Consider the following 27,320-nt stretch of genomic DNA (forward strand, 5'->3'; position numbering starts at 1 on the left):
TATGTCTGCCTAACCAAAAACAACCTAGATCCTTAATGTGATACGTTCTTAGATCACGAAGACCATGCTCTCCTCCCAGTGACATTTATATATAACTCTCCTGATGTGCGAACAGAAAAAAAAACAAAACAAAAAACAGGATTGCTGGCTCCTTTTCCCCAAATTAATTGAGTTTCAGACAAAGCAGAAGGTTGGCTTCAGCGTGCTAGAGTGTGGAGATTGGCTACATACAAACCAGTCAGCTATATGCTGTTCCTTTTGACCTTCACAACGACCTTGATTGAGGGTTCTGCTTTGGACAAAAGGGGCTGGTTCCCCAGGGCTCTGCGCTCAGCCCCTGGTGCCATGGACAGAAGGAGCGGGACAGGTAGGCCCTCTGCTAAGAGGTGGCGTGAGAGATAGTCCCTCAGAGGGTGCGCGGGCAGCACCAGGGCTGCTTTCCGTGTGGTTCTGGCTCACAGCTGGCCTGTGATTTTTCTTTGAATCTTACCTGTCACTCTGCTTTTCTTTCCTTCCATGGGTTTGTGGCTCGGGCAGGAGGGGTCTAGGGGTGGAAGGAGGAAAGGTGTGGGCACCCAGGGAGGCGTTTCTATGTCTTCCTGCCCAATGGTAAGCGAGCGGCAAGAACAGGGCGGAGAATGAGCCATGTTCTCTGAGGATGAAGCTGCGCCAGCCCTGCGGGCCTGTTTGCACACAAGTGATCTGGAAGAGTCATCCTCCCCCGGGGGGCTGACTTGCCGTGGAGATTGGTTTGACGACTCTGCCTCCCCTGGGTTGATGGGGTGTGACCACCACCCAGCGCATCACTGAGTTTGTGTGGCAGGGGGAGCCTTTGCCTAAGCCTTTGACCCCATGACAGCCTTTTGAAACTTGGTAGCCAATCACAGAGGAATGATTCGTGAAATTGGTCACTGTTGCCAGCCACTGACTATGAAGAGTTCACGCAGCTTCAGGGCATTGAGACCTGCGCTGCGCAGGCAGAGCCCACTTTCCAGTTGCTCCAGAAACTGCCCTCTTGACCTCAGCCGAGCAGTGTGGGCTTTTAGTAGCCGCGAGCCTGCTCCAGTGACCCTCCAGAATCCTCTGGGATCCCGATGACCACCACTTCTCAGGTTTTAAACCACTTAACACCTTGCCTTGGGTTTCTGAGTTTAATTTCGTGCTGTTACAGCCACTAAAGGCGCAGAACGTAACCAAAGTCAAGTTCGCATGGGGAGAGGAGGGTGCGAGTCACCCGGGATTAGGTTTGCAGTAACCATTTCATACTAACCGTCAGAGCTTGGTACTTACTGTGCAACTCGGCTTCCAGAGCACCCTCATGCCCATCATCTCATGATTTGTCCTCATGCCATCCCTGTGATTCGTTGGGGGAGGGGAGGCAGGGGAGGAGGAGAGTTGGGTTGCCGTGTCTCAGGTTCCAGCAAAGCCGGGCTCTGATTTGGGGTCACCTGGCCTCGCCATCCTGTTAATACCTGTGAGGTGCTGGCCCACCCCTCTGATGAGGTAGGAGGTAAGTGGCAACAGGTGGGAGTGGCCACAGAGGCCTGTCTGCCTGCCCCAGGCTGAGCAAGGGGTCTGGGGTCTCTCACTTGTCAGGGTGGACCCACAAAGTAACAGGGGCAGAGCGGGGGTGGGGCGGTCGCTGCGTTGCTGACGGGGCTGGGTTTCATCTCATTCACTCATCTCCTGGGTGATGGTTTTCATGTGCACGTTTTTCCAAACTGTTTGGTTTCCTTTGTTCTGTGACAAAGCCACCACCAGCAGTCCCCGGTGCCCCCATGAAGGCCCCGGGCTCACCCTGTCGTGGTCCCTCTAATGAGCGACTCCACGCACTGACGGGAAGATCGGTGTTTTGTGTGTGCGTGTGTCGGGGGCGAGGTGCGAGGGAAATCGTCACAAACAGGAACATTGGGTATTTTCAAATAACCGTCCTCTGGGCTGCTCTCTCCTGGCAGGATGACAGCGCCGACCTGAGGTGCCAGCTCCAGTTTGCCAAAGAGGAGGGCTCGCTGATGCTCAGGAAGATGGCCAAGCTGGGGCGGGAGAAGGACGGGCTGGAACAGGAGCTGCAGAGGTACAAGGCCCTCTACGGGGACGTGGACAGCCCGCTCCCCACGGGGGAGGCCGGCGGGCCGCCCAGCACTCGGGAGGCCGAGCTGAAGCTGCGGCTGAAGCTGGTGGAGGAGGAAGCCAGCATCTTGGGCCGGAAGATCGTGGAGCTGGAGGTGGAGAACCGGGGCCTCAAGGCGGAGATGGAGGACCTGCGGGGCCAGCACGAGCGCGACGCCGCGGGCCGGGAGCCCCTGCCCGGCGTTCCGACCTCGCCCTTCGGGGACTCCCTGGAGTCCTCCGCAGAGCTGCGCCGGCACCTGCAATTCGTGGAGGAGGAGGCGGAGCTGCTGCGGAGGTCCATCTCCGAGATCGAGGACCACAACCGACAGCTGACCCACGAGCTGAGCAAGTTCAAGTTCGAGCCGCGGCCGGAGCCCGCGTGGCCGGCGGGGGGCGCGAGCGGTGGAGCGCCCCTGCAGGAGGAGCTCCAAGCGGCGCGGCTGCAGATCAGGGAGCTGAGCGGGAAGGTGCTGACGCTGCAGCATGAGAACCAGGTGCTGCTGTTGGGCGCCCCACGCTGTGACCTGGCCGCGCCCCCGGGCCCGCGCGCCCCAAGTCCCCGCGACAGCGACGCTGACAGCGACGCGGGCAAGAAAGAGAGCGACGGGGAGGACGGCCGCTCGCTGCAGCCCAGGCGGGAGGGCCCCATCGGCGGCGAGAGCGACTCGGAGGAGACCTTCGAGAAGACGTCGGGCTTCGGCAGCGGGAAGCCGTCGGAGGCTGGTGAGTGCCCGACAGAGCTGCTCCGCGCTCGGGAGGGCTCAGAGCGCCTGGCGAGCATCAGACACGAGGCCGAGCGGCTGGAGCGGACCGTGGAGCGCATCATCACCGACACCGACGGCTTCACGGACGTGCCGCTGCAGGGCAGTGGGGCCTTGTCGGGAGCCGGCGTCCAGGGCGCCAAGGAGGAGCCCCAGCTGCTGGGGACCCTCAATGCGAGGATGAAGGCCTTCAGGAAGGAGCTCCAGGCCTTCCTGGAGCAGGTGGAGCGGCTGGGGGAGGGCCTGTCCCCTCTGCCCCACCTCACCGAGTCTTCCAGCTTCCTGTCCTCTGTGACCTCCGTGTCCCGGGACTCCCCCGTCGGGAACCTGGGGAAGGAGCTGGGCCCGGGCCTGCAGGTAAGGGGGCTCCCGGCTCTGCCTCCCTGCTCCCTCCTCCTCCTCCTCCTCGCTGGCCTTGCCGCACTGCAGCTCATCCTGCTCACGGCTGCTTGGTTATGATCGCAAACCTGCATTGTACTAAAGCCTCAAGTTCCAACCAAAACCTTTTTATTGGTTGGGTTTCTCCTTTTTTTCTTTACCCCCCCCCCCCAGTTTGGTTTGATTTGGTTTAGCTCTCTTTTGTCGCCTTGTTTCTTTCTCCCTTTTCCTCTTATTTTTAACTGCACCGCCGCTGCTCTTAGCTAAGAGCTCCTTCCTCTTGACACAAGGCTAATCCTGCTGGCAGCGCTAGGATCGTCGCAGTCTGTCCCTTCCTTTTTGTTTTGGCGTCCCGAACGACCAGCCATCCCAACGAAGAAGCAAAGAGGAGTTTAAGACGCAGTACAAACGCACTTCATGGTCAGGATAATTAGCGGACTTCCCGGGAGCGCGTGCGTCCCTGCCTGGGTTCACTGCCCCAGGGACAGTCCAGCCCTGAAGGCCGTAGGCAGCCAGCCCACCCGCTCCCTCTGCGACACAGCCCGGCCGGGCGAGGAGCGCGGCAGAGAACCCCCGGAGCAGCGGGCGGCGAGTGGAGTAGCCCCAGGACTGCTCTCGCGTGCGCCGCCCTGGACTGTGGCTTTCGCCGCGCGACCGCAGAGAGGAAGCAGCAGGAGCCTTGTTTCCATATCCTTCGTGGGTAGTGCGCTTGCGGGCGAGTCTGACACATGCGTCCCCATCGCATGCGCCTCATAACCAGCGTGCTGCCGCCTTCTCCCTCTTTCTCTGTTTGCTTTATAGATCTCTCAGCCCGCCATTTTGCTCAGCTTCATCTTGGCTCTGTTCTCTTCTCTCTCTGAGGCCGCTGTGTTTACGTTGGTTTCTCTGGTCATGCTTTTCCTCATCCCGTAGTTCTCCAGCCATCTGTCTACCTTCCTCACCTCACCCTGCCCTCTTGTCCTTTGTGTTTTGTTTAAAATTTTAAAACAAAAACAAAAAACAAATCCCTCCCGTGCACCTAACAGTCCAAACTGAGAGATCAGCTGGAGTGGCAGCCCGGGCAGGAGCGAGGGGAGGAGCGGGGGCCCCTGCACCTCCGAGCCACACGGGAGCTGCACCGTCGAGCCGACGGGGACGCGGGGAGCTGCCGGCCCGGAGCCCAGAGCTGCTTCAACCTGGAGGTCAGCAGGGGTGGGTCCCAGTGGCCACGCCCCCTCTCCTCCTACCCCTCCTTTGCCGTGTGTGGTGTGAGGGTTCCTACCTGGGTCCGAGGCCCCTACGGAACGGGGAGGGGGGGGCGATGTGGAACCAGGGGAGACTTAACTGAATCAGAATCCATTGCATGCAACTGAACTGAGGGGTCCATACAGGGTGAGGGCAGGGGCACTGGTTCTCCTGGGTCCTCGGGCAAAGCGTATGAGACTGATTGGTGAGTGCTCTGTGGCTTCTTGTCAGGCAGTAAGGAAAGCAGGACTGAAAACCAAGCATGTCCCTCCTGTGTATTGTGGGCGCGCCCCACGTTTTCCGTGCCGGTGCTCCAGTTGTAGGGCAGAATCAGGGATGCTCTCCTGACCCGGCGGCTCTTCAGCAGTCCGTTGTCGTAGCAACCCATGTCCACAAAGCTCGGAGCCACCACAAATACTCCATTGTATGCGACAGTTGTCCTCTCGGTGAATGCTCTTCCCTGCAAGTAATTCAACCCAGTACAGAAGGACAGGTGGCCCCGAGGAGTGAGTGTCTGGCTCTGGTACTGCCCATTGAGGCAGGTTACTGCAGGGTTAGAGCCGTATGTTCTGCATTAGAAAAGGTCGGGATGAAGGGTCTTCATTCATCAGTCCCAGCGGGGATGTTACCATTCAGCTCTGAGGCATCATAGCAGTTCCCAAAAGGCAGGGGAGAGGACGAGGAGTGTTGCGGCTCCTGTGGCTGGTACCGATTTTCTTTTTTTTCCTGTATGATTTTATAACTATAAATATACAGTAAAAATGAGCAAAAACTAGTCAATCAGAGTACGTCAAATGATAGGACACGTAAGGCCACGACCGGCCCGTCTGCGCCCTGTCCTGCACACGGGGTACTGGCACCAAAACCCATGGCCAGAGGCGGGGTGTCGACACCAGTTTTCTCTGCCCACCGTGGCCCTTCCTCGTTTTCCACGGGCTGCTCCCTGGTCCTGTCCCTGGAGCCCTCTTCCCTCTGATACACCGTTCAGGGCATGTCCCACGTAACCATGTCTGGTTCACTCTGGTGAGTGTCAGAGGGCTCCTCTCCACACGCCCCCCAGGCCCTGCTGGATCCTGCGGGAGTCATGAGTGTGCTCCTCGCTTGCCCAGACACGTGTGCTTTGCAGAGCTTCAGAAACTGGCAGTGGGTTTGGACAGAGGGAAATGCTTCGTTGAATCAAACAATGTTGTGGGAAAACTAAACCTTCGTAATAGGTCAATTAGCAGAGTTAGCTGTTGCCATGTGACTTAGGGTCGCTGAACAGTGTAGCTCAGAAGGGAACTTCAGACGAATCCCCTCATTGTGCAGATGAGAAGAAAGAGTGTGATGCAGTGTCAGCAAATTCTCCCCGCCCCCCAGCCGGCTGGTGGTGGAACTGGGTCCAGAACCGTTTCCTTGGGCCTGGTCAGTCCTCTCCCCACCCCGACCCCTCCTGTGAGGAGTGCTGCCTGTACAGCAGGGACTGGTCCCCACTGGGCCTGGGCACCTCCAAACCGAGCTCTGTCCCCGTGGGGGCGGTGTTTCCAAATGCAGATCCCCCGGGGGACTAATTGTGTGGCCAGCTATCTTGCCGTGGAATGTTTCTTCTTTTAAGCATCTGTCTGGTTTCCTTTAATTTTATACATTTTAATGAGGAAGTAAAAAAACTCAAAGTGAAAGGCAAGGTCCAGGAGCATCGTTTTCTAGAAGGGGAAATAGAATTACTCAGGAGTTAAACATCCTTTGTTCTCATTTTTTATTCACCAAGGCATTTCACACAGAAGAGAAAACTCAATTATGGATGCAAACACATTGTATATTAAAATACTTTCTAAAAGATGAAACATATTCTAGGACCCCTCTGATGGCTCCACAGTTTTCCCTTTTATGAGAAGAGCCGCGTGGAGATCGCTTGTAGGGTCTGGACTCAGTGGAGCTGCTGCATCCCTGGGGTGGACGTCACCCTGACAGACTGCTCAGTTTGGTCTTCGAATATTACTTTGGATTAAAGAATTGTACAATGGACAGTTCTAGGGAGCAGAACTCTTAAAACCTTTTAATGAAAATGTAACCGAATTCATTGCCAACAATTGCTTTCCTGTGAGGCTCTAATGGAAACAGTGCACAAAGCTTCCGTCAGGTAGCAGGGAAGCCCAGCCAGAGAAGCTGCTCTGGGTTAAAGACACACGTCACATGGCATGGGTGTCATTTCTGCTGTACAGCAAAGTGATTCAGTTATATATGTTCTTTTTCATATTGTTCTCCATTATGGTTTATCACAGGATATTGAACATAGTTCCGCTTGCTATACAGTAGGACCTTGTTTATCCATTTTATATATAGTAGTTTGCATCTGCTAATCCCAAACTCTCAATCCATCCCTCCCCCTTGTTAGCAGTTTTCTTTACTACCTCTTCCGTTGCCCTTGAAATGACCCTGGTTTGTCTGCATAGCCAACTACTCCTGTACACGTGTGAATTTCCTTCAGCTCCTGGCCCTTAGCTCCTCGGAGTGGGTGGTGGAGGGACTGATAGGAGCCCCAGGATCAGTGGCTTGAAAGAAGAAACAACTTTCTGGACTTAAGCTGAAGTTCAGAAAATTTCTCAGTTCCAATTTCTCAAGTTCCATTTGTGAAGTGCTTTCTATGTTTCTTGCCTTATAGATTTTCAAGTTTGGGGAAAGGGGAAAGAAGTTAAGTGCTTATTTGACAAGATTTGGGTGTTTGGCTAAACACCCAAACTTAACTACTACTAGTACTAGCAGTACCAGTAGCAGCGGTAACAGCAACAAGGTGAAAAAGAAAAAAACTACCTTCTTCCAGGGTACTGTGTTAGCAGATAACAGATCTGTGAAGTGAGAGGTCTGCCCCTCTGACTGCACACGATAAGCTCGGGGGAGGGGAAGGTGTATCTACCCAGCCTCAGAACTGTCACAGCCAGAGAGAGCCGGAGTCACAACCTGCTAACACCCACTAACCTACTAATGCAACCACACAGAAGTTAGCTGCTCAGAGGGAGAACAAAGCAACCAGACTTCAGAAGGACCACTACTGCTGTTGCCCGTTCGTCTCGGTAGATATCAGCGAGATTCTCATGTGGCACTGGATTCTTCCCTGACTTTGCTCCCTGTGGCTCCCGGCAAATCTGCTGAGAGATTCCCATTTGTTAAGGAGAGCAGGGTACGGAATATGTGGTTTGGAATGTGTGGGGTGCCTTAAAAATAGTTCTGAATGAGGAGTAGCCGAGCACGGGCACTGGTCAGATTACACACATAAATGACACCGAGCCTGTGCCCAGAGGATTGAGTTTCTGGGTCAGAAATCTCAGAGATCTTCTCCTGAGCCCCTCCTCTTGTCCTTTAATCAACGAGCTATCCCTTCGGCCTCAGCTGTGACACACCAGCCTCGATAAAACGACGTGGGGTTTATGCCAAGTATGTGTGCGCAGGTGTTGACCCGATAAACCACTTTGGGAAGAAGGGGTAGCAAAACCGGCCAAAATGGAAGTCACGGGAGATGAGGTCACAGGGATGCAGGCGGAACGGAGTCCTAGTTAGAAAGTAGTGTTGCCAGTGTGTAATAAGTAAGTGGCTACAATGAAAAGCTTTTTTGTTTGTTTTTGGTATATCGAGATAGTGAAGTTGTCTCCTTAAGTGTGGAAAGTAACTTATAAGCCACTATCTCTGAAGATGGCCAGGAAATTAGCAGTGTAAATGGGCGTGGGACACGCCACGTAGGGGCAGGTGTGGGCTGCGGGCTTCCCAGCAATAACACAGGGAGGTGGCTGTGGTGTCGAGACGAACACGAGCCCACAGCCTGGGGGCCACTGAGGAGGGTGTCCATTCACGTAAACGGTCTGCACAGGACGAGGTCAGTGCGTTCGATGTCTTAATCAGAATCTCAGGTGAGTGGGCAGAGGATGGTTTCAGAATCTAACCTTCGGGAACTTGGCGATGAAGGGGGAAGTACGTGTTTTCTGGAGGAGATCTCTGTGTTGCGTGAAAATGCTGTGAATGTGGCGGTTGTGTGGCCCTGGATGGAAATTTCTGCCACAGCCTGTTTGTATTTTGGCTTTTGTAACAATGGAGTAATGGCACCCTGACAAGGAGCAATTAGTTGTCCATAGAGTTTAATGTTCCATTAGCAAAAATAGACCAGAAAAGAGTAAAATGTGTCGTAGAGGAGGAGGATCTAGAAGTTTCTGTCGTTGACCAGCCTCCACAGAGGACACGGGAGCCGCTGTAGGTGAATCAAATGTCCCAGATGAACATCCTCATAGGACTTCAAGGGTCCTTTTCTGTGACCCTTCAAAGGTGAGGTTCAAACAGAGGAACACATTTTTAATCGAACGACACTGAAATAGGAGGCCTGTATATTTGTTCAAAATTAAAAGTTTATATAATTATTAAGATGACAACCAAACGAAATAGTGTAATATGTAGAAACTAAATTAATAGGTCTGCTTTTCTTAAAAGATCAGCTTGATTTCAGCGCTTGTTTTAACACCTAATAATTCAGAGCTTTGGGCTGGTACCAAATGTGTTAAAATACGGAGGCTTTTCATATTTTAAATGTACAGGGTAGCATGTAACTCAAAAGTAAATCTGGGACTTCCCTGGTGGCGCAGCGGTTAAGAATCCGCCTGCCAGTGCAGGGGACATGGGTTCGAGCCCTGGTCTTGGAAGACCCCACATGCCGCGGAGCAACTAAGCCCGTGCGCCACAACTACTGAGCCTGCGCTCCAGAGCCCGTGAGCCACAACTACTGAGCCCGCATGTCACAACCACTGAAGCCTACACGCCTAGAGCCCGTGCTCCGCAACAAGAGAAGCCACCGCAATGAGAAGCCCGCACACCGCAACGAAGAGTAGCCCCTGCTCACCGCAACTAGAGAAAGCCCGCGCGCAGCAACGAAGACCCAACGCAGCCAAAAGTAAGAAAAAGTAAAGCTGGAGGAATTCCCTGGTGGTCCAGTGGTTAGGACTTGGCGCTTTCATTGCTGAGGGCCGAAGTTCAATCCCTGGTTGGAGAACTAAGATCCTGCAAGCCGTGCGGCATGGCCAAAAGGAAGAAAAAAAAAGTAAAGCCGCCCGTAGAGCAACCAGGTGACCTGGAAGCACTCCTGTGCCAAACTCCTAGAGGGGCAGGAGGGAAGCCCCAGGAGGGCAGGGGTCTGGGGCCGCTTACTTGCTGCTGTGTCCCCAGCACAGAGCCGAAAGCTATAGGCACTCAGTAGATAGTGCTGCATAAAATATCTGATGTCTTTTTAAATATAGAGCTCTATTCCCAAGAATGTTAGGAAAATCTTCAAGGGTTGGAATTGACTTCAGAATTGAAAATGGACAGGGAGAGAAATGAACCAGGACCACCCCTGCAAACTGCCCTTTATGAAAGGCTGAAGAAGCGTCTGTCCATGATGGGGGTTGGGGGGGCAATAGGACAGCTTGCCCAGCAGCGTGGAGCCTCCCCAGGTACCCGTCAGGACAGCGGCCTCACCAGGACCAGGCTCTAAGCTGATGTCACCTGGAGCTGCAGAACCCCCGAGGAAAGGAGAATTTCTGTTCAGCTGCTGGCTTCTGCAAATTGAAGACCATCTGCGGACACATCTTCAGCCCAGGCCACACTCGAGATCCTAGCTAATGCCCCACCACCGCAGATGCGCTCATGGCGCTAGCGCAGCAGCAGCTGGAGCCACCCTGAGACCTCCACGTCCTAAAATTAGCAGATAGAGACTGTAAAAGAAGTGCTCTCAGATTGACCAAGGGCCAGCAAACAGGACAAAAAAGTAAGTTGTACTGTAAAAGATCCCACATATTAAAAAAGAATAGAACTTTTAGAAATGAGAAATTAGTCATTGGGGTAAATTCGATATGTAGAGAAATACCCCTCTTCAGAGAGAACCCCAGACTCTGCCTAGTAGATATAAAAGGCTGCAGTAATAATATCTAGTAACCAGCAAAGTACAGAGGCATTCACGTTCTCAGTAGTTCTTGAGTCTCTTGAAAAGAGGATGACCTTAAATCTCTAGCTTTCAAAAATTTTATCTCAAAGTGGTGAGTTCCCAGTGTCTCTGATATTCGGTCTCCATCCTTCTTTCTGTAAATTCTCTCGTAGTCAACCCTGTGCTAGGTCAAGTGCTCTGCTCTTTTATTGTCTGCATTTCCTACTCTTGGGATGTGATCTCCACTCATGACGATCCAGGCAACACCAGCTTATAGCAGAGGACAGCGGTACCCTCGGCGAGAAACAACAGATGAGTTAAATGTAATGAGAATGAATTAGCGAAGTGACGACTGCTTTTCTAACCCCCAGCTTTATAAATCACCTGTCTTCACGCAGCGGAAACCAGGGAGTAGCACGGCACGCCTCAATTTTAATGATGACTGAGATTTTCAATATGACACCGTTTCCATCTCTGAAAAACATTTCAAAAGGAGAAGCTCGGCCTCTATCATTGCCATTTGCACATAAAAGATGGATTTTACCAATAACAATTATGTTAAAGATTCCTTTAAGTATTTTAACCTAAAATGTAGCAAGCAGATCTTAGGTAGCTCCTCCAAGGCACCGTTGTGTGTCTTGTTTGGCGAAGGAGCCCCAGGCTGGTTACCCAGAGCATCCTGGGTGGGAATGTGAGGAGGAAAGACAGGCCTCCCATGGGGCAGGGAAAACTCTAACAGGAAAGCGTACGAACTCATTAACTATGCAACTGAGAGGCACACGTGAACTTGGGCAGTGAATCTACGAGGCCGTGTGTGAGGGGGTCATGCTTGACCATCAGGACTGCCAGCTCAGGCGCCCCCAGCATTTAAAAAGCCATCTCGAAGCTGCTATGGGGGCTGCCTCCTCTCGGCCTGGTTTGTCTTACCATGGTGGCCGAAGCTCAAGTGATGGGTACTGCTTACCCACCCGTCTGCTGGGGTGAGAGATGCAGGGCAGGCGGAGCCCCGGTGAGGCACTGGCGGAGCTGCCGAGAGTCACTCCTCTGCCGCCGCGCCCACGCGTGCCATGTCACTCCATGTGCGTCCCTGCCTTGTGCACGTTTGTCCTGTGTCTTCAGCTCAGACCAAGTTCTTGCTGCCACTAAACCCCTTCCTTTGTCCCACCAATCAGCTCAGGGGCTCCCCCGTTTTACCTGAATAGAGTGTATCGATAAAGGAGCTGCAGGGTCAGCTTGCGCAGGTGGCCAGACGGCATCAAGAGGAGGCAGAGAGATTTACAGACACCATCCGGCAGGTAAATACGGACCACGGTTCAGCACCACCTTCTCTGTCTGCAGGGCCCCTCGAGAGAGAGACGAGACAGAGAGGGAGAGGGAGAGAGAACGAACAAGAGGTGTTTTATAAGGACTCTGTCTCCCGCACAGGCTGGGCAGCCTGGGCTCGGGGTTGGAGGGCGTGTGGAAGGGACATCCCTTCAAGCTGCCCCCTGGGGATCTCAAAGATCACTATCTCCCTCCCTGCTCGAAAGCACGCACTTCCATGCTGACATTGTGGTCTCGGGAAGGTCTTCCTAATATCTAAACTTTCCTGCAGCCAGACCAGCAAAGCAAAGTAAGGGCCCTAAACGCCGGACATTAAAGCGTGTCCATAACTTTCACTGTCCTGCAGATTGATATGTTTTGTCAGTATTAGGTTAATTTTCTGAGAGAAACATCAACAATTCACCCATTGTTTTCAGAAGGCTGCCGTTAACTGAGCTGTGCCCTTATCAGCTCTTTCAGCTGTTTCAGAGTAACCTGTTCCTGGCCCCTGATCCCTCATCCACTCAGTCCTTCCCTAGAGTTCCTAGGAGACGGACTTCACTGCCCACAGGCCTCCGAGGACCATCCAGTTCCTGCCACCCCGGATCTACTTGAGTTGTGAACAGGTACCCAGGCTCGGAATTGCCATGGCTGCTGCTTTCTGTATTTGTTCTTGAGAGAGATCTGTATCTTTAAAACCAAAAACCAGTTGATCTTGAAATGGCACCGTGGTATTTTAAATGCATGTCCTATGCAAAATAAGGTACCTGTGTATCCAAGAACTTACTTTGGCAAGGAATGTGCGTTACACCAAAGCCCCGTGTTGCTGTGGTCGTGCTTATCTAAATGGGTCAAAAAACTGACTAAGGGAGCCCCTTCTGCACCTTGCCACGCAGAGCAGAGCCGAGCCGGGTACCCTCCTTTACCGACTAGACGTGCACCCCTTTTTAAAAGTTACATTTATAGGTCAAGTTTCATGTATTATTAGGTAATACGAAATAATTTTCCTTTTGTAAAGGGTAAATTCCTTCGTAATTTAACTTTTTTGCATTGCACCGGAAATCATGTTGGAGTGAATTTATCCCTGGAGACACCGTTAGCAGAATGGCAGGGTCCCAGGTGTTTCTAGTACTTGGATTCAGGATAAAGGGGTGGGTGTGAAGAGTCTCCCAGTCCTCAGTTGGAGGTGGAGAGATGGCATCTAGGCTTGTTCAGAGGGGAATGGAAGGGGTCCCCTCACCTCCCCGAGGGTAGAGGACCAGAACTCTGCGACTTGGGAAGTCTGTGGGGTCCTGGAGGAGAGGTCAGAGCCAGCGAGTCAGGAAGGGTCGTTTCCAGGAGGTTAGGGATGGAAAAACCAAGAGAACAGCCCCTTCCCAGGGCTGCGCCTCCAGCGGCCAATCCTGGGGCCCCTCTGGGGCACCCGCCATGCACTGGGCACTGCACAGCATGAGTTAGCGGCACTCAGCAGCTGAAACTTTACCAGGGTCAGTCGGTAGCCTAAGATAACACAAAAATAAATTGCAGACACTGGATTTCCAGCAACTGCGCTGACGCTTCGTCACTCCGTCCTGTCCTGCATCCACAGGGGAGCGAGCCGGTGGTGGGACTCAGGGCTGCTGAGAGCGTGAATGAAATCGCCAGTGCTTTATGTTATCCCAGCTTCAAGTGCAAACTCGGTCTGGTATCACGACAGTGGCCATGCAAGTGATCGCATAGCCCAGGGCCTCACAGAGCGGCCTCGCTGGTCACCGGCCTTTAGCACGTCGGTCAGACCGGTGTCGACCTCAGGCAGCCACAGTCATGCTCCCATGGTCCCATGGCTTCTGAGCACCCATCAAGTTCTTCAGGGAAACAAAACCAAACCCACCCATTGGCTTTTGGCACAAGAGGGGGTATTAGGTTAGGATAACGATAAGGCTGGCGCTCTAACCCTCTCTTTGGTCTGTGCAACAGAAAGCTTTCATCCCAGGTATCACTTTAGCTACTAGGGATGTTATTCCTGTGCCCTTATCTGTAAGTTAAGATTTTATTCACACCCTTTTGCTTAGTCATTATTGACACGTAACAGTTGTTTACCGCTTGGAAGAGTGTCTATACCCATGTGGAAAAGGCAGCAACTAACATAGTGATGGAAAACGTTTCTTTCCCAGCAATGCTTTTGTTTCCCTGAGTGTCGCCCGTACCTGGTAGGACGGTGAGGTCTCAAGTGTGGAAGTAGCTTGTCGGTCTTTCCTGTGCGCTCACCCTGTGTGCAGTCTAGTACTAGCTTGTCCTCTTTCTGTCAGGGGCTGTGGGGACCACAGGGCCCAGGAAGTCAAGGGGAAGGATTCCCCCTTGCTCGGCCTCGACAACTGCAATCTGCCTTGGGTACCAGCCCCTGTGTGGAAGGCAAACGGGGTCTGCATATAAGTCAGCTGTGAGCCCTCTCTCCAAGAGACAGTTCTCCTGACGGAGTTTAGAAACATCTAAAAACACCACGAGAGACTCCATGATGAAAACTGATCCTGACACGTCTCCTTGAAAGAGCACTTGCTTCTGAATCAGAAAACGCTCAAGGTTTTGTAAATAGCGAACCTCTCAAGGAGTTTACTAAACGTGGGGGAGCTTCTGCGTTTCACGTCCCACGTGCAAAATGACACGGATTGGATGGCAGTTTGCAGAGACCCTCGGTTTGGGTGCCAGGTCGGGACAGGTACCCGTGACACCGTCTCTTTTCTTCCGTTCAAGGTGGAGGAGGGGCACCTGTGTGCCCTGCGGCGGCGGGAGCTGGAGGTGCACAGCCTGGCCCTGCAGAACTCGCTGCAGGAGCAGACCTGGAGTGACGAGAGGTACTTGATGCAGCGGGAGCTATGCTCCCTGAAGCAGAACATCTTCCTTTTCTACGTCAAACTCAGGTGGCTGCTGAAACACTGGCGGCAAGGGAAGCAGGCGGAGGAGGACGCAGAGGATTTCACGGAGGTACCTCTGCCGGGGAAGTTCCTTTCCTTTGCATCTGTTTTGCTCTTGCTCCCACCCCCAGCCAGGCCCTGCTGTTCCCCCTCCCCCGACACTTACAGTCATGTTCTGCTGTTTCAGAGTATTTTGTCAAGTCCAATCCAGGCAGTGGGAATGCAGTGGGTTGTCCGTGCTGCCCTTTGACCTCATTTTAAGAGCATGCTGGTCTGTAACATCATCCTGCAGACAAGTGTTGCTGCCGTGTCTTTTGTTGCTGATAGATGAATTCGTTAGTTACCACCGAGAGATTTGTGGAATGTCCTTATCGGTTCATTCCACAGTGATGGTTTGTAAAACCTAGTTCTAACTTGTTCTCTCTCCTTTTCCATTTCAGTTTTTGGTCCTAAATGCCAGAGCCCGTTCTGCCAGTGCAGTTTCATACGGTCTCTCTGAGCTCCAGGGGGTACTTTCTTGCCACCTCTGAAATCTGTATACGCTTCCTTCTTACGCCTCAATTCACAGATTCACAACAGAACCAGAACTGAGTTATTTGCTTTCTGATTTTTATTGATTAAGGCAGAGTGACCTCCAGCTCTGCAGGCTCCTCCCCGGCCTTGCTCTCTGGTGAACACAGGGCTGGAGCCGCTGGTGTCCATTTGTTCCGGACATCTATGCCCCTGGCTACCTTGTCGGCTGCTTTCAGGGCTCTGTGACTGTTGGTTCCTTTTAGCCCCTAAACACCTTTCCTCTGCCTCCTACTCTCACAAACAGTGTATGCAATTTTAGGACACCCTACGAATGGGAAGATACAGTGATGCTCTTGCCTCAGGGTGAAGAATGTCTTCAAAAATGAATTCAACCTGCTTCCAAATAGCCATGACCTAGAAAACCACCATTAAGCAAAACCTAGTAATAGTTGTAAAGTTTTCTGTTGATCAGTACTTTAGAGTTCCTCCTCCTCTCATTTATAAAACTGTTAACTGTGAGCAGTAATAATTTATAAATAGTAATATTTCTAATCTCTTCTAATAAACCTGGGCACCCACTCTATGAAATTTAAATGGAGAAAGTAGCCAATGAGTGCCATGGCCAGAATGAGCCTATTAGGGGAAAGGGCTGAGAAGCAAAGGGCTGAGAAGCAAAGACATAACCCCTAAAGTGGGTAATTATCCTCAAACACTAAAAATCAGGCTTCAGGGCAAAAGGATTCGGGTGGAGCTGTGATCATCCCCTCCTGCCGTTTCAGAGCGAGCTTCCAGAGACCTTCCACAGGCTTGGGGAGCCTGGCGTTCAGGAGGATGCGAAGGTGGACGGTCCAGACCAAGATGACGACGGTCCAGGCTGTGGCTTTTCCCTGGGGGAGCATCCTCCACAGTTTGGTGTGCAGATCGGTGACCACGGATCACGGCTGCAGCCCACAGACGGGGGACAGCTCCACAGGCAGGTGGGTGCCCACGCCGGGGAGAGGAGACCCCTAGTCTGTCTGTCATCAGTTCACGTGTTGTTGTTCCCAGGGCAGAAAGGTCTTATTTGGCTTATTCACATAAATAAGGACATGATAAGGTCACATGGATTGTGTCCCCTCAAGGCCAGCGAATGTACCTCAGCAGGAAGAAAAAACAGTATTGGATGGAGTAGCCTGTGCCTTATAAAGATTGACCATTCTTCCAAGGAGGAAGTGCCATGACCATGGCCAGAAAAGGAACTTAGGGCTTTGCTGTCGTTTGCTGAGTGGGCATCGGCACCATCACTAAACTGGCAACATAACGCACAGGAGGAACTACACAACAAGTTTGGTTTTTTTAATCCCCAGACATGTATAAAGTGTTTCGGGATCTTTTTAAGCCACATGAAACATAATGTCCCAAATAAAAATATTTGACGACACTTGGGAAAAAAATTAAAGTGTGTGTAGAGAGGTGGGATTTCAGTGTAGAACCTTAATTATTAGTGCTGCCAAACGCCCCATTCATTTGTGTAAGCAGACAGGCCCACAGGCCCTGCTGAATAAGCCAGAAGACACTATGGCCCCCAGAGTTTTTGCGCTTTTCTACAAAACGGCAGCCGTAGAGGGTTTGGAGTGCTGAGGTCCTGTGAGACTAAGGCTTTCTTGCTCCTGGGCATCGTGGCCTGAGTCCCTCCTGACCCTGTGTTGCTTCTTTGAGGGTCCGGCAAGCAGAGCCTGGCTCTGGGGTGAGGCGCAGGGCGGGGTGGCCCCGGACACAGCTGCAGCTGCTCAGCCACAGGCCTTCGGGTGCTCCCTGAGCACACACCGGGCTCCACAGCTGCGGCCCCTCCCTCCGCCCAGAGCCTCAGGGCATCAAGGGGGAGAGGAATGGCAGCAGAACCTAGGCTCTGATCCAGAGGAGGAAGGTGGCAATGTCTGAGCTCAGGCCTGGGGGAGTGTGCCTTTCGCCTACTGCTTTCTCTCCGTGTACAACTCAGATGTTCACAACTGAAGACCTGATTTCTACACATACTCATCCACCCTTCATTTTTCCCAGAATAATATGACTCAAGAAAGAGCTTATACTTTCAAATGAATTTTTAATTACCGTTATTAGGAAGTTTGTCATTAGGCCAGTGTCCATGGGGAGATTTTTGGCTCATGGAATGTGTTTTCCGGCAAAGATCCAGTTAGAAAATAAAATGCTACTTTGCAAAAACATCCTCTAAAATCTACCAGTTTTATTATTTTTAAAAGCGATGTTGTCACTCAGTCCTATGAAGTATCTGTGATTAATTCACATAGTATTCCTCAATTGCCATTTAGCCACAAACCCACTGCCTCTGAGGGCGCCTGTTGGGTGTTTCCCACGCGTGCATCCAAATGCTTTGGAAGGGGGGGGAGGAAAACAATGTAACACATCTGGTTTCCCAAACAACAGTCATGGAAAATCTTCCCCGTGAGATGGAAAATTATGGAAAGTCACTCAGCTGGAACCTCCTGTTCAGTGTATTTTAACATCCCCTCTCTTTGCTGCCGCCTCCTTCCAACATTCACTTCTCAGCTCTTCTGCTTGGAATGGACCAGTGAGTCTCCACTTTGCATGGTGCGGGGCAGAGGCTGTGGATGGGCTAACAGGGCGGCTTCCAGATGGCAGATTCAGATCTGCCGTTACTGGACCCGTCTGCCCATGGCAGTCAAGTGCACACGGACGGCCAGCCGTCCGTCCGAGGACACAAGATTAATGAGCTCCACCGCAACGACAGCTGGCTCCGCGGGAGTGCACGTTCCCCGGGAGGAGGTCTGTCTGCCCTGTTGCGGAGTGGGTACCAGCCAGGCAGCCCGGATGCAAGAGCCGAGCATGTGTCTCAAGGGAGGTGCCCGCAGAGCTGCACCTTCTCAGAAACTCCCAAGAGAGCCTCCCAAGATGATAAGGAGAGTGGGAAACGTGGCCTGACTTCTTTCCCAAGGATAACTTAGCAAGTAACAGACTTTCCCAGGCCTTGCTTTGTGTCATACTGAACATCCTTAGAGTTAAACACAGTGGATGGCAACATTTATCATGTCAAATGAGGGGGAAAAAAAATTACGTGGACCGAGTTGACCTTGGAAATAGTTGATAAAAAACCACCAGGTTGGAAAATGTTTGGCTCTGTGAACATTCCCCGCTGCCTGATGGTGCGGCAGGGACCCGACTGTCCTGGGAGCAGTGAGCACTTCCAGCTCGCCCAGCCTTCGAGGAAGGGCCCAGGCTGGGGATGAGCTCCAAGACGCCCGCCACTGCATTAAGCTTCTGAGGCCAGAACTGCTATGGCTATGTATGCATTTTATACTTATTAGTAAGTCCTGAAATCAGGTTTTTAAACACAGGATAGTTAACAGGGCCAGAAGGATGACCTTGGGGTTCCAACAGCCAATCTTCCCAGAATTGGATTAATTAAAAGAGAAGTTACTTTTTCATTCAAGGCTGTGACCTAATACTTTTTTTTTTTTCATTGCTTTACAATGGTGTGTTAGTTTCTTCTTTATAACAAAGTGAATCAGTTATACATATGTGTCCATGTCTCTTCCCTCTTGCGTCTCCCTCCCTCCCACCCTCCCTATCCCACCCCTCTAGGTGGTCACAAAGCACCGAGCTGATCTCCCTGTGCTATGTGGCTGCTTCCCATTAACTATCTATTTTACGTTTGGTAGTGTATATATGTCCATGCCACTCTCTCACTTCGTCCCAGCTTACCCTTCCCCCTCCCTGTGTCCTCTAGTATGTCAGCGTCTTTATTCCCGTCTTGCCCCTAGGTTCCTCATGACCATTTTCTTTTAGATTCCATATATATGTGTAAGCATACGGTACTTGTTTTTCTCTTTCTGACCTACTTCACTGTGTATGACAGACTTTAGGTCCATCCACCTCACTACAAATAACTCAATTTCGTTTTTTTTTTTTATGGCTGAGTAATATTCCATTGTATATATGTGCCACATCTTCTTTATCCATTCATCTGTCGATGGACACTTAAGTTGCTTCCATGTCCTGGCTATTGTAAACAGAGCTGCAATGAACATTGTGGTACATGACTCTTTGAATTATGGTTTTCTCAGGGTATATGCCCAGTCGTGAGATTGCTGGGTCGTATGGTAGTTCCGTTTTTAGTTTTTTAAGGAACCTCCGTACTGTTCTCCATAGTGGCTGTATCAATTTACATTTCCACCAACAGTGCAAGAGGGTTCCCTTTTCTCCACACCCTCTCCACCGTTTATTGTTTCTAGATTTTTTGATGATGGCCATTCTGACCGGTGTGAGGTGATACCGCATGGTAGTTTCGATTTGCATTTCTCTCATGATTAGTGATGTTGAGCATCCTTTCACGTGTTTGTTGGCAGTCTGTATATCTTTGGAGAAATGTCTGTTTAGGTCTTCTGCCCATTTTTGGATTGGGTTGTTTGCTTCTTTGATACTGAGCTGCATGAGCTGCTTGTAAATTTTGGAGATTAATCCTTTGTCAGTTGCTTCATTTGCAAATATTTTATCCCGTTCTAGGGGTTGTCTTTTTGTCTTGCTTATGGTTTCCTTTGCTGTGCAAAAGCTTTTAAGTTTCATTAGGTCCCATTTGTTTTTGTCTTCATTTCCATTTCTCTAGGAGGTGGGTCAAAAAGGATCTTGCTGTGATTTATGTCCTAGAGTGTTCTGCCTATGTTTTCCTCTAAGAGTTTTATAGTGTCTGGCCTTACATTTAGGTCTTTAATCCATTTTGAGTTTATTTTTGTGTATGGTGTTAGGGAGTGTTCTAATTTCATTCTTTTACATGGAGCTGTCCAGTTTTCCCAACACCACTAATTGAAGAGGCTGTCTTTTCTCCATTGTATATTCTTGCCTCCTTCATCAAAAATAAGGTGACCATATGTGCGTGGGTTTATCTCTGGGCTTTTATCCTGTTCCATTGATCTATATTTCTGTTTTTGTGCCAGTACCATACTGTCTTGATTACTGTAGCTTTGGAGTATGGTCTGAAGTCGGGAGGCTGATTCCTCCAGCTTTTTTTTTTTTTCGTTCTCAAGATTGCTTTGGCTATTTGGGGTCTTTGTGTTTCCACACAAATTGTGAAATTTTTTGTTCCAGTTCTGTGAATAATGCCATTGGTAGTTTGATACGGATTGCACTGAATCTGTAGATTGCTTTGGGTAGTATAGTCATGGTATATCTCTCCATCTGTTTGTATCATCTTTAATTTCTTTCATCAGTGTCTTATAGTTTTCTGCATACAGGTCTTTTGTCTCCTTAGGTAGGTTTATTCCTAGGTATTTTATTCCTTTTGTTGCAATGGTAAATGGGAGTGTTTCCTTAATTTCTCTTTCAGGTTTTTCATCATTAGTGTATAGTAATGCAAGAGATTTCTATGCATTAATTTTGTATCATTCATTGATTAGCTCTGTTAGTTTTCTGGTAGATTCTTTAGGATTCTCTATGTATAGTATCATGTCATCTGCAAACAGTGACAGCTTTACTTCTTCTTTTCCAATTTGGATTCCTTTTATTTCTTTGTCTTCTCTGATTGCTGTGGCTAAAACTTCCAAAACTATGTTGAATAATAGTGGTGAGAGTGGACAACCTTGTCTTGTTCCTGATCTTAGAGGAAATAGTTTCAGTTTTTCACCATTGAGAACGATGTTGGCTGTGGGTTTGTCATATATGGCCTTTATTATGTTGAGGTAAGTTCCGTCTATGCCTACTTTCTGGAGAGTTTTTATCATAAATCGGTGTTGAATTTTTGTCAAAAGCTTTTTCTGCATCTATTGAGATGATCATATGGTTTTTCTCCTTCAGTTTGTTAATATGGTGTATCCCATTGATTGATTTGCATATCCCTGCATTCCTGGGATGAACCCCACTTGATCATGGTGTATGATCCTTTTAATGTGCTGTTGGATTCTGTTTGCTAGTATTTTGTTGAGGATTTTTGCATCTGTGTTCATCAGTGATATTGGCCTGTAGTTTTCTTTTTTTGTGACATCTTTGTCTTGTTTTGGTATCAGGGTGATGGTGGCCTTGTAGAATGAGTTTGGGAGTGTTCCTTCCTCTGCTATATTTTGGAAGAGTTTGAGAAGGACAGGTGTTATCTCTTCTCTAAATGTCTGATAGAATTCGCCTGTGAAGCCATCTGGTCCTGGGCTTTCGTTTGTTGGAAGAGTTTTAATCACAGTCTCAATTTCAGGGCTTGTGATTGGTCTGTTTATATTTTCAGTTTCTTCCTGGTTCAGTCTCAGAAGTTTGTGCTTTTCCAATAATTTGTCCATTTCTTCCAGGGTGTCAATTTTATTGGCATAAAGTTGCTTGTAGTAATCTCTCATGATCCTTTGTATTTCTGCAGTGTCTGTTGTTACTTCTCCTTTTTCATTTCTGATTCTACTGATTTGAGTCTTCTCCCTTTTTTTCTTGATGAGTCTGGCTAATGGTTTATCAATTCTGTTTATCTTCTCAAAGAACGAGCTTTTGGTTTTATTGATCTTTGCTGTTGTTTCTTTCATTTCTTTTTCATTTATTTCTGATCTGATAAAGCATCTAAGTGTAAATGTGAAGAACCTGAACTTCAGCGCATGATCTAATGCAATTATGTTTCATGTTCAAGTCTTCCTTCAACTGCCCCTGGTCACTGAGGAGGCTGACCAGGGATCCAGCCTGAGGACCGGGTAGAATCTGCTCCCCTGGACCTTTGCCAGTGACTCAGGACCCATTTTCAGTATAGGGCCTTTGGGGACTGCCCTAGGTCAAAGCCAGCCTTTCCCCCTGTAGACAGAATGCCTTTGGCTCCAGGACTTCCTGGACTTGGACTCACCTGGTGCCCAGCATCCCACTTGCTGGCAGCCCACCCTTTCTGCTCTGCCCAAGATGCAAAAACTTCCGGAAAGAGCACTTCTGCACATCAGAACTGTGATCTGCCCTGATTTAATTTTTGAAATAAGCAAGTGCTCCACTGGAGCCTGGGTAGCTTTTATCTTTCGCTTGTGTGTGCTGCACCAGATTTATTCTTCAGACTCTTCAACATTATAGCCTTGCCTAGGGGACATGCAACTCCGTATGAAAGGAACCGGATCAGAGCTTAAGGTTAGGAAACACTTTATTCTTGCTGTGTATTCTGTTTGTTTCTATTACTGTGAAAATAGTTATGTGCAGGACGTGGAGGGTCACAGTACCAAAAGGTACCCGAGGAAATACTCTCTTGGCCCCAGTCCCACTTCCCAGAGTTAACTGTGGCCGGCAGTTTGCAACATATCTTTCAGAGAGTGGCAGGAGATCTAAATACGCTAAGACGCTTGCTAAGAAGCTCATTGTTCCCGTCTGGCCACTTGACTTTCATCAGACCTGCCCTTGTTTCTTTGAAGTCTTCGGCGACAGCTCTGGGTTTGTACGTTATTCAACCTACATCTGTTCTCTCACACACCCACCTTTTTCCCCCAGAGGCTCTTGCTGAAAATGATGGTGACCTGCAGGCACGGAGCCTGCACGGCCCAGACCACCTGATGTATCCTTAGCCGGTGCACAGAGGAGTTCTGTCCATAGATGAGCCCGTCATCTCTGCAAAGTTCCATCATAGATTATATTTTCACGGCCAGTCTTCAATGACTCGTTCTCTTTTATCTGTGGGGGGATAAGGGTTTTAGAAAAGAATCTTAATCTGAATGTAACAATGAAGGTAGGAATGACAAATGGCTTATCTGTTAAAATGTTGCTGGATGTGTAACTGTATCCTTTCTGGCTAATCTCAGTAGAGGACTTGTCTTGGGGCTCCTGCTGGTGCAAGAGTTACTTTTATTTTGAACCTGCAGGAGGCCCCTCTCTTTATATGTATCAAGTAGGAACTATGCATGCCTATGTTGGGGGTCGGGGCAGCCACCACAGCATTCCAGAACTCTCTGCCCAAGTGAGTAGGAGGTGGAGGCCAGCACCTCTATTTTGTGACTGGCTTTTTGCGGGTCAGCCCATAGCAGCGGGTCAGTACCTCTGTTCCAACTTTAGATTAAACCCATCTCCAAGTTAATGGCTCTGATGCAAGCAAAGTAGTTGATGGCAGTTTAGCTCTTCCACAGAATTAAATGATGCACATGTGTTAGAAATCTTAGGCAAAAGTGATTCTCTAAAGTAGCTGGTATTGCCTCACCAATTGGCATGCTACCGTTCTATAAATTTCTTTTTCACTTTCTATTAATATTTTCCTATGTCCTATAATTGGGTAGCAGTCCTATTGGCTGAAGCCCAACCTTGAACCTGTTATAAGCTTAAAACGTTATAGCACAGTCAAGCTCCTGATGCCAACTTTGGGATTCTTTTAAGCCTTCCCCAAGAGAGAGGAGCTTGGAAGGGCTGAAATGCCCTTAGAATGAGGAAAAGGAAATAGTGGAACCATTTTATCCTGTTTCTTTGCAAGAAAACCAACCAGGTGATCTTAAGGAGATCAAAAGGTTGGTCTTTTTAATTGACCACACTTACCAGATATATAAGTTAAAAGGTCACAGAGCCTTGACCCTGGCACAGAAGGTTCAGAAAGCGCTGTATCCTGAGACTTTCACCTGAAGACCTCGAAATGGACCAGAGTCTTGATTCCATTCTCGACTTGATTTGGGTCTTTTTACCAAAAACATAGCTCAGCAAAGGGCCACCACTGAGAGAAAAAGTGAGAGGAGTAACTTCTAGGAATTCTTTCAGGATGGCTATTATTATTTCTCCTGATGTGGAGGGATGGAATTTGCTTCACAGAGATTAGGCAACTTAAAAAAAAAAAAAAAAAAAAAAGCCCGGGTGTAGGGTATGATGCCAGAATTCACATATGTTGGTGGGCTTGTCTGGCCTCAGGTGGCACAGGCCTGGATTGCACTCGAGCTCCACACTTCCTCACGGCCAGACAGGTCCCCAGTCACTGTGGTTCCTCCCCTGTAACACAGGCACGTGACAGTGTGCACTCAGGATAGACGTGAGATGCAAGCAAGGTTCTGTAGGTGAATGATTAACACACCCTGGCCCATTAGAAACCATTAGCATTAGTTACCATCATTGGGTTTTTGTGTGTGTAACAGTCATTTGGAAGGATCATGCCCATCTATGGCTCATTCCCTTGGACATCGGCCCTTGCCATTGTTCTCCAGTGGCAGAGCTAGGCTGGCTGCTTGCCAGGCCACACTGCTGCTCCCGGGTGACTATGGGAACAGGTACCAAATATCATCAATTCTCTGGGCTCTTGTTCCCTTTGGCCACCCTCACCCCGAAGCAATTTTGAGCTCATTCCATGATGATTAAATATAATATTGGTATAACAGGACATTATGTTGATTACTGTGACCCAAATGTGCATCAAAACATTAAGGCTTAATAGTATTTAATCTGATATCTGCTAATGCCATAAAGTACTTACTTCCAGAGGAAGCAAATTTTCAATCTGCAAAAGGACTGTCATGTGAACCCTGCTTTCAAGGAGCACAAAGTTCTGGTCCTAATGTTGTCACGGCTGTTTGTCATATGCCTAAGAAGCCCACAGCTGACCACATACAGGACTTGGGCTTCACAGGGAGTTATTGATAACATATAAGAATTTATTATGTGGTTTTCTGCTTTTTCTAAAGTGAAAATGAGATGACTACTCCAAAGAGTGGATCAAAAGTATTAGTTATTTTATGCTTAAAACTGTTTGACTTGAAAAAAGTAATGATTTTTTTTAAAATTTAAAATTCAAAGATGAAGAAATCAAATCTATCATAATCCATATCTAATTTTTCAGCAAACAAATTCTGTACTTACGGAGATGTGTATTTGTGAAAAGATTGTTGCAACACGTCTTGTCACTCGCACTTCTATCATTTTTAAATACTTTTGGTGTAGAGTTGAAAGGAACTTCTGCATTTATTATCAATACAATTTCACACATTTTACGAGCATCTAGTTGAGAATAGGGGTAATTTACTTACATTCAGATGGTTGGAAAGAACATGTAGGATTTTTAGAATGTTCTCTCTCTGCTGAGTTTTGCAAATGTTAACTGAATTGTCCTCTTAGTGCCTTTCATCTCAGAGCTAAAAGTGAAAATTGCTGTTCAAGGTGAGAAAAATCAAGGAGCAATAAATGCTAACAAACAGACCATTCCACTCAACCAGAAGTCTACTGTATCTAATATTAAAACTCTTCAGATAAACTATGGAGAAAACTATGGTGTTTTCAGTGATAAATCTCATGTTAAGGAATTTCTCTTTTCTAATTCAACTTTATTTAAATCCACACATATATGGGAAGTATCTCAAATTCTTCCCAAATGCAGTTAGCCATTTTTGTATATGTACATGTATGTTTCGTGCACTGACTAGATGGTTTTAGAAGCACAGCTGGCTCTCGAGCTGATGGAGGACAGAAGGCTGATGGGCATGCAGATCCAGGCTGGAGGTCCACTCCTCGCTGCCCCGGCACTGGAGGTTTACCATGTAGCGGATTCTCTGTCTTCCCATATTACAGACAACCTGCCTCCAGCAGGACTGAGAGAGCTTTTATTTCTCCTGCCTCATAAATATACCAAACAGGATTGCCCTGAGACCGGTCTGGGAGCTCGAGATAGGCTTTTAGTGTTTTCTGATGGGAAGAGATGGGCTCATGTGGCTTTTACCATCCAGGTACCATAATTGATTCAGTGTGTATTAATTCATTTGGCCAAACCTTTCTGGAAAAATGCCCATGCTGAAGCATACTAAGATAGCAATCACAGTTTTGAAATGTGTGTCCAAAGGGCTGGACAGGTTTTAGAAAATATAAAATCTTTTAAGTTAGGTATAAGCAGATTGGTAATAAAAATCCATTCTTCATTTATCAGACCTGTTTGCATGCTTCCCATGAGCTAAGCACTGTCTCCTCCCACAACTTACAGATCTGGGGGACAGGGGAGGGACAGGATAAAACAAGTAGGTGCAGTGGTTCTTCCTGCCATTAGTGAGCAGAAAAGAGAGGGGTAGTGATTCTATCTCGGGGACCACGAGGAAGCCTTCACGAACAAGTTAACCGTTTACCTTTGGCTTTTTTTTATTTTAACATCTTTATTGGAGTATAATTGCTTTACAGTGGTGTGTTAGTTTCTGCTTTATAGCAAAGTGAATCAGCTATACATATGCATATATTCCCATATCTCCTCCCTCTTGCGCCTCCCTCCCACCCTCCCCATTCCACCCCCCCAGGTGGTCACAAAGCACCGAGCTGATCTCCCTGTGCTATGTGGCTGCTTCCCACTAGCTATCTGTTTTACGTTTGGTAGTGTATATATGTCCATGCCACTCTCTCACTTCGTCCCAGGTTACCCTTCCCCCTCCCTGTGTCCTCAAGTCCATTCTCTACGTCTGCGTCTTTATTCCTGTCCTATCCCTAGGTTCTTCATAACAAAATTTTCTTTTAGATTCCATGTATATATGTTAGCATACGGTATTTGTTTTTCTCTTTCTGACTTACTTCACTGTGTATGACAGACTCTGGGTCCATCCACCTCACTACAAATAACTCAATTTCGTTTCTTTTTATGGCTGAGTAATATTCCATTGTATATATGTGCCACATCTTCTTTATCCATTCATCTGTCGATGGACACTTAGGTTGCTTCCATGTCCTGGCTATTGTAAATAGAGCTGCAATGAACATTTTGGTACATGACTCTTTTTGAATTATGGTTTTCTCAGGGTATATGCCCAGTAGTGGGATTGCTGGGTCATATGGTAGTTCTATTTGTCGTTTTTTAAGGAACCTCCACACTGTTCTCCATAGTGGCTGTATCAATTTACATTCCCACCAACAGTGCAAGAGAGTTCCCTTTTCTCCACACTCTCTACCTTTGGCTTTAATTGTTAAACCTCAAAATTCACCCCCACCCCATGACTATGCTTGTCATATATTGTAATATATGACTTCTTAGTAACTACAAGTCTGAGTATGACCACCTATGTTGATGAGAGACACGAGCCCTTTATTAATTCCCTTCTGGTTCAACAGCTGGCACTCAAATGACAGCATACATACGTGAGTGTAGGTATGTCGTTATTTCGGGACATCTGAAGTCAAGCAGAGTGTCCTGGCAGCCCTGGCTTGGCTCCCCCTGGCCTCCCACAGCTTCCTCCCGTCTCTGATCCAGGTTCCTGTGGCGCTAGCATCCTAATGCAATGAGCCCGTGGCAGCGTCAGCCCCAGAGCCTGCAGGCGACCAGGGAACCGGCTCTGCCACTAACTGTGCAGA

General features: G+C 48.8%; 1 protein-coding gene across 2 annotated transcripts in view; it reads left to right on the forward strand.

Moving 5' to 3' along the window:
• MTCL1 (microtubule crosslinking factor 1) overlaps positions 1-27,320 on the forward strand; it is a 122,424-nt gene that overhangs the window by 73,519 nt on the left and 21,585 nt on the right. For both annotated transcript variants that reach the window (XM_029234089.1, XM_029234096.1), the window contains exons 5-8: positions 1,956-3,230; positions 4,277-4,432; positions 14,425-14,655; positions 15,878-16,075. In XM_029234089.1, coding sequence (XP_029089922.1) covers positions 1,956-3,230; positions 4,277-4,432; positions 14,425-14,655; positions 15,878-16,075 — 1,860 coding nt within the window. The remainder of the gene's footprint in view (positions 1-1,955; positions 3,231-4,276; positions 4,433-14,424; positions 14,656-15,877; positions 16,076-27,320) is intronic.

Source organism: Monodon monoceros, unplaced genomic scaffold (genome assembly GCF_005190385.1).
Source record: "Monodon monoceros isolate NGI ecotype Baffin Bay Population unplaced genomic scaffold, NGI_Narwhal_1 Super_Scaffold_1, whole genome shotgun sequence".
NCBI lineage: Eukaryota > Metazoa > Chordata > Mammalia > Artiodactyla > Monodontidae > Monodon > Monodon monoceros.